This window comes from Dendronephthya gigantea, unplaced genomic scaffold (genome assembly GCF_004324835.1).
Source record: "Dendronephthya gigantea isolate DGI-Jeju-01 unplaced genomic scaffold, DenGig_1.0 000129F, whole genome shotgun sequence".
NCBI lineage: Eukaryota > Metazoa > Cnidaria > Anthozoa > Malacalcyonacea > Nephtheidae > Dendronephthya > Dendronephthya gigantea.
Window position 1 is genome coordinate 60,587 of NW_021163139.1, and position 8,690 is coordinate 69,276.

The 8,690-nt window shown below is 37.3% G+C and overlaps 4 protein-coding genes across 5 annotated transcripts; 2 read left to right on the forward strand and 2 right to left on the reverse strand.

The window, feature by feature from the left end:
• The first annotated feature begins 80 nt into the window (after positions 1-80).
• LOC114536054 lies at positions 81-1,810 on the forward strand. Its single transcript, XM_028557413.1, has 6 exons — positions 81-117; positions 195-243; positions 707-831; positions 931-963; positions 1,041-1,097; positions 1,206-1,810. The coding sequence occupies exons 1-6, from the start codon at positions 93-95 to the stop codon at positions 1,271-1,273; spliced, it is 357 nt and encodes a 118-aa protein (XP_028413214.1). The 5' UTR covers positions 81-92; the 3' UTR covers positions 1,274-1,810.
• A 369-nt stretch (positions 1,811-2,179) lies between these two features.
• On the reverse strand, positions 2,180-4,462 carry LOC114536051 (E3 ubiquitin-protein ligase CHIP-like). 2 transcript variants are annotated; one of them, XM_028557410.1, is made up of 8 exons: positions 4,278-4,462; positions 3,693-3,968; positions 3,498-3,586; positions 3,356-3,428; positions 3,206-3,262; positions 3,053-3,132; positions 2,825-2,858; positions 2,180-2,726 (listed from the first exon to the last, which is right to left on the reverse strand). In XM_028557410.1, the coding sequence occupies exons 1-8, from the start codon at positions 4,383-4,385 to the stop codon at positions 2,598-2,600; spliced, it is 846 nt and encodes a 281-aa protein (XP_028413211.1). In that variant the 5' UTR covers positions 4,386-4,462; the 3' UTR covers positions 2,180-2,597. The 2 variants fall into 2 exon arrangements, with proteins under 2 accessions (XP_028413211.1, XP_028413210.1); XM_028557409.1 differs by having other exon boundaries at positions 3,053-3,135.
• Positions 4,463-4,594: 132 nt separating this feature from the next.
• Positions 4,595-6,015, reverse strand: LOC114536053 (heme-binding protein 2-like). The gene is made up of 3 exons (XM_028557412.1): positions 5,913-6,015; positions 5,565-5,781; positions 4,595-5,234 (listed from the first exon to the last, which is right to left on the reverse strand). The coding sequence occupies exons 2-3, from the start codon at positions 5,755-5,757 to the stop codon at positions 4,783-4,785; spliced, it is 645 nt and encodes a 214-aa protein (XP_028413213.1). The 5' UTR covers positions 5,758-5,781; positions 5,913-6,015; the 3' UTR covers positions 4,595-4,782.
• Positions 6,016-6,947: 932 nt separating this feature from the next.
• On the forward strand, positions 6,948-8,491 carry LOC114536052 (heme-binding protein 2-like). Its single transcript, XM_028557411.1, has 3 exons — positions 6,948-7,272; positions 7,477-7,726; positions 8,158-8,491. Exons 1-3 carry the CDS (start codon positions 7,005-7,007, stop codon positions 8,342-8,344), a joined length of 705 nt encoding a protein of 234 aa, XP_028413212.1. The 5' UTR covers positions 6,948-7,004; the 3' UTR covers positions 8,345-8,491.
• Positions 8,492-8,690: the final 199 nt, after the last annotated feature.

Below are 8,690 nucleotides of genomic sequence, written 5' to 3' on the forward strand. Positions count from 1 at the left end.
TGTTCCCCCCCCCGACTGGCCCGATTTCCGGCAAACCAACCTGCGACAACCCGCCGCTGTATTTTCGGTTCTAGTCCCCCTCGAATGGCAAGATGGCGACATACAAGGGTGGGAAAGGTTTGTTTTGAGAAATATTTTGTTTTTTTCTTCCAATGACAACTTCAAAATGAAACAAGATTTTGTTATTTTAATAGGCCAGAGAGGTGGGGACTATAGGAAGCGTGAACCGTGGATTGGTCAAAGGTATTTCAAGAGCTTCAACCTACTTTTACTTTTACAAAGTTTGTGACTCATCCTATCAGATCTGTATATTTTCTCGTTTTCAATTCATCGACCGTTCTCGTAATTATCAAATACAGATTTACCTTTTTTATGAAACGAGCTAAACCTCGGTGCAAACTACCAGGAAAGGCTTAAAATCTTGTTCGTTTTGGCTGTGATTTATCGGATATTTTCGTACAAAATCGTCAGCAAAACGTACAAATTACGTACATTCATTCAAAATTCATTTGGAAATCAACAAGTTGAAACCTTGCAGCCGCTCCCATGCCTCGGGAGTTACGTGGAAACATCGAATTTTTGCTTTTTATGTATTTATATCCACTCTATACAGGCATACAGGAAGCATGTGTGTATTAGAATGGTTGAATAGTTAGAAATATTTTTAACTTGGAAAGCTTGTTGTAACATGCTACATCTTGCTCAGGGAATATGGCAAGTCAGGAAGCTCTAGTCCTGTCCAAAGACGAAGCAACTCACCCAGGCATTTTCGGCCGGATCATAAAGATCACAGAGATGCAAGCAAGATGTGTGCCCATTACTTGAACAAAGGTGAGCTGCTGCTGGCTGATAGCCAGAATTTTGATGAGCTTCTATGTGAGCAGATGTTGGGATATCATTAACAATGCAATGTTTTCTTTGTCATATTAGCTTGGAGAGAAGTGGAACAAGATTTGAAAAAAGGTATTTGGATTCTCATATGTCTTGAGCCAATAATACCAGCTTCTTTTAATCTTACAATCAACTTCAATCTTTTACAGATCAAAATATCACTGGCACTGTCGAATATGTTGCAAAAACCCCCACAGATATAAAAGGTATTGTTTCATAAACTTTTGTATGCAGAATGCAAAGTCATGTAAGGCAGAATTATTTTAAAATCATCATGGTCGTTCCTATGTGTAAACAAATATTTCTGTTGGTAGATGAAGAACTATGCAAAGTTCATTTTGAACCCAAAAACAGAGAAGAGAAACCAGCCTCCCCTGACTAGCTGGCAAAACATTTCCCATTTCAAAAACCCAGAAAAACAAAACCGTAGCCCAGTGCTATTGCACAAACATGATCAATGGATTATCTGCGACTTTTTTAACAAGACAGTAATGCATTGAGACAGATGTTTTCAAAAGGAATGGTGGATAGCCTCCTTCAAAAGGTCCACATCATCACAGATATTAATATAGAGGTTCTGGATAGTGCTTTCCACTGGAATGTTTTTTTGGGGGGAGTTGTTTAATAATTTTCTAATTTGTTGGGTTAATGTTTGCAGTTGTATTGTTTATTTAAACATTAATCATAATCTGGTGAGTAGCACTATCCAGCCTCCTCCCTACAACCAGTCCTTGTTTCACTCGTCTCATCGTGAAGGAACAGATTTTAAAACCTTCAATATTATCATTGGTAATTTTTTGTATGTCAGTCAGTCAGTCATAATGAGAATTAGGTCAGTTAACTTTGCCATTTCAATGCACCAAATCCTCCAGCGATTTCAAAAAAGTTTAAAAAAAGACAAGCAAAGCTTAAGTGGATGTTTAATAATATTATTTGCATAATATAAGGACAATAGTGTAAATTTAGTATTTGTAACATTTCATATTGTTTCATAGAGGATAGAATATTGATCTTATAACACATTCGATATAGCAACTTTACCTATCAGGAGCAAGCCAGGAAACCTGTGAAGACATAGTTGAAAAGAATAATTCTGTGACTAAGGCTTCAGTTTCTACACCTGTGATGTTTTTCCTTTGTTCCAGGGTCTTCAGAAGATTTCTGGGTTTGTTCTTTATAGGTATAGTTGCCATATACAGTGTATTATGACATCAGTGGAGTAGAAAAATAGTTTCTTACTATTAAAGTGCAGGTCACTTTTATAGTTTTTGTTACTTGTTATTAAAGAAAAAAATGTGGTATTTAACTTTGTGCAACTTTATTTGCTTCATTGGTAAAGGTACAACCATTTTCACACAAAAAGGTAGGTAAAGTGATTGCAGTGGATATGACTAATCATATCTATATTAAACTAGGCCATTTACTTGATTTACAACAATGCAAACAAACTGGCAGCAGTCGAAACAGTATGTGCGCTCTAGTCTTAAACAAAGGTCAATGTGACCTCGGGTTCGAGTATGATCAATACTGTACAACCTTTGGTAAGTGTTAGGCATCATTTCCATGGCAATGTTTGATCCATATAAACGTACCATTTCCTATAATACTTTTATTTATATTCACACAACTAAGATGACACATGTACCATTATATCATAATCTCCTATATCATGATAACATAAAATCATATACCTAATATACACAATATCAATATTCCGTCACCACCCATTCATTCTCGCTCACAAAAGTGTCAACAACTTCTTTCATAGCTAAGTTCGGTATAAGCTGTTCTTGTTTCAGTTCTGTCCTTGTAACTGGGTCAAAATGACCGACTCTCTAGAAATTGAGAAGAAATCTCAAATCAGCCTTGCAGAATTCTCATGCATAATGTTGAAGTATAGGTTCATTTTTACAAGCTGTTTGTGCTTTCTAACCTGTAGATGTTCTTCGATATCCTTGCGATCATATCTGGAATTAGACGTTAAGGAAACCTATTTCATCTTTAAAAAAGTACAAAAACTTTGCCAAGACAATTTGCAGGGACTTTTGCTAAACAGTTATTTAGGTCAAGAGTTATAATTACAGTTTTCTATAAGCTTCATGTGTACGAAGTAATTTGGTTAAGCTAAAAATTAGGTAAATAAATGAGCAAGAAAGGATACGTTATTCCACTTGGAGTAATAACAGGATCTTTCATGATTTCAAAACTAATTTTTCCACATAAATAATCTGGGACTTCACGCTGCTGAAATGCAAACATCAAGCAATATAATCAACCAGTTTCTTGGTCATGTTTTGATCATCATTCTACCAACCTTCCTTCTTTCATCCACTGTTGAAAACAGTTCGTTAACCTCTGCAATATGTTTGTTCTACATCAAAGCAAGCAGAATAAGTCAGGAGTGAATGAAGGTGAACTTCCAAACAATAATAGCATGTTGAATATAATCTTTTGCAATGCTCACTCCTTCCTCTTCTATTTTTCGCGTCTCATTTATAATTTCGTCTTCGCACATCTCTCCAATTGCAGAGGCTCTTCTGTATAAAACAAAAATTATCCAGCTAGTAATTGCATTCAAAATAAAACAACGAGATTCATTTATCTACCTTGCCATATCGTCTTTAATTAAATGTGTGAGATATGTCTGTAGTTCAATTTCCTGTTGTATTTTTCTTGCTTCATTAATTTGAAATCTCTAAAGACATTAAATTGAGTTTATCTTGCAAGTTCACCTAATATATGCAGTTGCATTTTGAGGAAGAAATTGCAAAGATATTTATTGATGATTAAGGCAAGATTACCCTTTTCTGGGCCTGTCTGAGTGAGTATGAGATATCATCACCAAAATTACGTTTCTGGTCTTTGGATGCTTCCAGAGCTTTTTGTAAATATTTAATACTTTCGTCATACAAATGCTGTTCTAGTAGTGCCTGACCAAGGAAGTAATATCCTTTTACAATATTGCTGTCCAGTTCCAGAGCATGTCGGCAGTCATTGCAAGCCAAGTCCCACTTCTTCAATTTGAGGTAACACAGTGCTCGATTTGTGAACAATGTCGCCATATCTGGGCTTTTGAGCTTCAAATGGATGTTAATAATTTACTGATGCACAAAGCAAAAGTGGTAACGGCAATGTTATTCACCTATTGACTGGCAAAACAAAATAATCTGACATTCGGATGCAGACTCAGTAATATGCAGTAATATGCACCTGTTTGATTTTATATCTCTGCAGTTCTTATCGCAGCAAGCGCATCGATCATTCGTAAAGTTCAGCAAATGAACATCATATTAAGTCATTTACAACAGAATATCAATAAATTAAACTCGTAGTTTAAATATAAACAAACGTGGAAATATTTTCGTGTGCAAATCTCAAGTACTCACAATGGCTTTGCTGTAACAGTCAATAGCTGATTCGTACTGCTTTTTACTAAAATGAGCATTGCCACGATCTTTGATTTCAATAGCAGTCATTTCTTTAAAATCTTTCATGATATTTCAAGTACAAAACGGTGAAAAATCATTTTGCTTCTAGATCTTTCATATTTCATTATTTTCAATATTTTGGAAATTTGATGCCGCGCACAGCAGAAGCTTGGGCACTAGTATGTGATGACGTCAAATTTAAATGTCTTCAAAGGCGGCGTAAGTCCATAAAGTTGCAATTATCAAATAAAAAGAATTCAGAATCGTAAGTTTGTTACTTTCACTTTATTTATTGCTTTAGCTTTTCTGTTGATAGACAAACAAGATAAAATCCTAAAATTTGACAATTTACTTCAAACATTCGAGTTACAATCACATTAAATATTCCAAGAATCACAGAGACCTCGTATTGAGGCCTGGGCTTTTCTAAAAGCTAGTAATATCGTCCGCTTTCATAGGTCTATCACAGTATGGAATTTTCGCTTTTTTTGATCAACCAAATTTCATTGTGACGATGAAGAGGCTCGAAGGGGCTGTCATAACCAGCAAAGAAATACTCATTTGTAGCATATGTGTCACCAAGCCCTGCTTTTTCTAAGGCCTTTACCAATCGTGCTGTGTTTTCTTGCATTAAAGTTGTATTACTATAACCCGAGTACGTTGTCACATATTGGCAGTGTTTGGGAAAGGTGGTAATGTACACCTCACCCGTGGGCTCAGGTGGTCCCGACTGGTACTTAAAAGGTACAAAGAAATTCTCAGTAAAGTTGGATGCGCAGAAAGGTCCCGGGCCAGCTTTGATCGCAACGGCCACTGGAGCTGTCATTTCGATTTTCACCTTGGGTTTATTTGCGCCGGAGATGTAGGCAAATAGACGTTCGAAGCCAGTTCTGACTGCCGCGTCGTAGTCAACACCTAGGTAAAGAAAAGTTAATTGAAGGAGAGAGGATCAATTTTTGCTAAGGTTTCGCGATGAATGAAATTTTCACAATCTGGTATATTTTTGAAGCCCTCACGATCTTCTATGCTGTGTGACTGCTAATCAGTAACTGAACTGCCAGACGACACTGCTTGATCAACTCGTTGAGAGGCTTTGCGTCAGAGGAACATGCACCAAGCGCAGATCTTCTATGCTGTATGACTGCTAATCAGTAACTGAACGTATCAAGCGAATTACGAACGTAGTTCAAGTGTTAGCATTTGAAGTTTGTACTTAAGATTATTGGACTATGCTAGGAACAGCACCTGACATATCAGTGCTTGCCCATTTGTACTCTTGGTAGCATCTTTCTTCAAAATCATCCGTGTGCATGGCCACTGTATATTCTGGGCATTCGAGATCTCGGCAAAATGGCGGTTCTCCCATGATTGGAAGTGTCCGTATTTGCTGGATCACCAGAAAAACCATCGCACACGACAACAGAACTTTGTCAAACATCTTGAATGCGTAGTTTCAACAATCCTATAACAATAAAACAGAATCTCATGTACCAGACGACACTGCTTGATTGCTTGTATTTTTCTTGCAAACACAGCTGCATTTGCAAGCATACCAGCTCGGTATTGCGTAGAAAAGATTAAATAGTTACTTACTTGGCTTTCAATTGTACAATGCAAGATAGCATCAGCTTCCCCGCAGCTAACTGCTGTATTACGAAGGTTATCAAAACACATATCGCGAAAACACATATCGCGATCACGTGGAGATGTGACAAACGTAATCGTCTATCACCACTCACCAGGGATTTGATTACATAATATTTATCCACACTTGTTGCATAACCTATTGTTGGAATGCCTTTCTGACCCTTGTGGATATCACACTAGCGAGATTCAGATTTGGCTACCACTACCGCTACCTCTCGCTAATCTATTAAGCTCGTGATTGGTTAGTCTGATAGACCTATCGCATTTGGTTGATATTCCCTCAAAAGTTGTGGTAGTCGTAGTGGTAGTCAAATCTGAACCTCGCTACTCTATCAGGTCCAGAACGGTTGAAACGTCGCACTGTTTCACGAAAGAGTCCATATCTAATCAGGAAATACACATTCATCCTCCGCGCCTTTAAATAAATATATTTTAATCAGCAAATGGTGTTCAATTGAACTGCATGTTGATTCTTAGGGGCCCAATCGATTCATTTACAGTTTTGAATTCAATTTGAAAAAACTGGTTATTCTATTTATCTAGTAACTGGTTCTCTTTGAAAGGACGCAGTAAATTTTCTAGTTCGTTCTCGAAAACCAGTCGCAAATTTCACATGACATGCATGTTATTGCTAAGAAGAGATTTGCATGAATTTGCCGCGAGTTTTACTTTCAGAAACCAGTTTTTTGTCATCAAAGTAAAATCGAGTTTCACAATATTATATTTCGCAAGGTATGCAAATTTATCATGTTGCGACTGCGTGTCTCGTGCGCACTGCACGTGCATTTGCGCAATTCCCAGCTGCGGTGTGCCAGGAAAACGTGAGCGTGCTTATGAAACAGACTATAAATAAGGGAGGTTTTACTCGTCTCGCTCGACATCAGCAAGACTGTGAGAGACTTACAGTTAGACAGAGAGATCTGGTCGAGATTTAAGGAAAGGTGCGTACTTCAAGAAGAAAAGACTAAAAATCTGTTCTAGTATTCTTTAAGTTCAACGTGTTTTAATTTCTCCAGATTTAGCATTAACCCGTGCACAATGAAACAGTCCATTCTATTCGCGTTTCTTCTCGTCTTGGTTTTGGCGAATGCGTATCCCACCAACTCGGTAAACTCCTCTCGATCTTCTTCGAAATCGTGGTTCTGGAGCTTATCAAAAGTGGTTACTAGTTTGGGGAAGAAACTGTGGTATTGGGACGACAAATGCCATGACCTCGACTGCCCGAAATATGAGACAAAAAAGACCACCGATGATTATGAATTAAGATGTTACCCAAATTATTCGTGGGTTGGGACAGTTTATGAAGGTAACCAGTTTGATTTTTACAACACATAGTTGTAAAGTTGCGCATTCATGTACTTAACAACAGATTGTAATTTCATAAACATGACAAGTTTAAGAATATGATTTTATCAAGACTCTCAAGTCTAATATGCATGGCGATGTATGGCGTTATTAAAAGCATATTTCAATTCACGACCATTTGAAATATTTTGGTTTCTGATTTTAGGTAAAGAGCTCACGAGCGATGTGCGTAAAGATATGTTCATGCGACTCTTCCATTACATCCAAGGAGAAAATGTTGAAAAAGTTAAAATAGAAATGACCGTTCCTGTTGCGTCCAAAGTTGAAAGTATGAGTGATAAAACACGTTGGACAATGCTCTTCTTTGTACCATTCAAGTACCAAACATCTCCACCCCAGCCTACCGATCCACAAGTAGCCATTGTTCGCTTGCCCAAGATCTGCGTTTATGTGAAGTAAGTGAAGAACAGATATTGCATGCATGTTTCGGTGGTAAAAAGGAGTTTATGTTTCATTTGTCCAATCATTCGAGGGTCTCCTGTATAAGTTAGTTTAGGTTTCCTCCTTTAGTGACACTGGATCAATAAGAGATGATCCTTACTGGACCTCTAGGAAGAACAGTTTAGAACTGATAGAACTATCCAGTATAAATAAAGTTAGTTTAGTTTAGGTTTCCTCCTGTAGTAGCACTGGATCAATAATTCCTTACTGGAATATTAGGAAGGACAGTTTAATGAGTACAAGTAAAGTCAGTTAGTTTGGATTCATTCCGTTCTGACTTCTGTGCAGTAACACTTGATCCACTCTTACGGTTGTTCTTTCCTGCAAGTCCTGACCATCAGTCCAGTAGTGACATTGTGATTAACCAGCAGGATATTTTATATAGGAGCTTCAATTGGTACACTGATACAAAGAGAGTAGAAATGAAAGTTAAAGAGTTGGAAGAAGCCCTTAAAAAGGATAAGATCACAGACTATGTTGATCCTGACACAGCTTACATATATGGTGGTTACGATAACCCATGGACACTTCCATTTCTTCGTCACAACGAAGTCTGGATTTTGCAAAAATAAAGTGGTCAAAAACTGGAAACGATTACCTGCGATACGGAACATAAACCTTTTGCAAAAGGACGTTTGATTAATATATTGTTTATTAGAATATATAAATGTACGTATGATTTTAAATAAAAACTCGCTATGTTTGAAAACGTTGAGAAATGATGGATATTTTAAACCTGTTTGTGAATTCGTTGGCGCAATATTTGCTTGCACGCTCGTTATGCTGATTCATTGAATCCTTCTCAAATTCTCCAGGTGGAGAACGATCAGGCTATGCAGGTTCCAATGCTCGAGTCTGATTGGTCAATAATCGGTCAATAATATTTTGCGCTGTGCATGTGCGTCCCCTGGAAAAAAA

Coding starts and splice junctions, on each gene's coding strand:
- LOC114536052 (XM_028557411.1), top strand. CDS start 7,005: ATGAAACAGTCCATTCTATTCGCGTTTCTTCTCGTCTTGGTTTTGGCG. Junction 7,273..7,476: donor GGTTGGGACAGTTTATGAAG/GTAACCAGTTTG, acceptor TTCTGATTTTAG/GTAAAGAGCTCACGAGCGAT. Junction 7,727..8,157: donor AAGATCTGCGTTTATGTGAA/GTAAGTGAAGAA, acceptor TATTTTATATAG/GAGCTTCAATTGGTACACTG.
- LOC114536053 (XM_028557412.1), bottom strand. CDS start 5,757: ATGTTTGACAAAGTTCTGTTGTCGTGTGCGATGGTTTTTCTGGTGATC. Junction 5,235..5,564: donor GGCAAGCACTGATATGTCAG/GTGCTGTTCCTA, acceptor TTCTTTACCTAG/GTGTTGACTACGACGCGGCA.
- LOC114536051 (XM_028557409.1), bottom strand. CDS start 4,385: ATGAAAGATTTTAAAGAAATGACTGCTATTGAAATCAAAGATCGTGGC. Junction 3,136..3,205: donor CAGTGGATGAAAGAAGGAAG/GTTGGTAGAATG, acceptor TTTGCATTTCAG/CAGCGTGAAGTCCCAGATTA. Junction 2,727..2,824: donor ATATCGAAGAACATCTACAG/GTTAGAAAGCAC, acceptor CTCAATTTCTAG/AGAGTCGGTCATTTTGACCC.
- LOC114536054 (XM_028557413.1), top strand. CDS start 93: ATGGCGACATACAAGGGTGGGAAAG. Junction 118..194: donor GACATACAAGGGTGGGAAAG/GTTTGTTTTGAG, acceptor TTATTTTAATAG/GCCAGAGAGGTGGGGACTAT. Junction 244..706: donor GAACCGTGGATTGGTCAAAG/GTATTTCAAGAG, acceptor CATCTTGCTCAG/GGAATATGGCAAGTCAGGAA.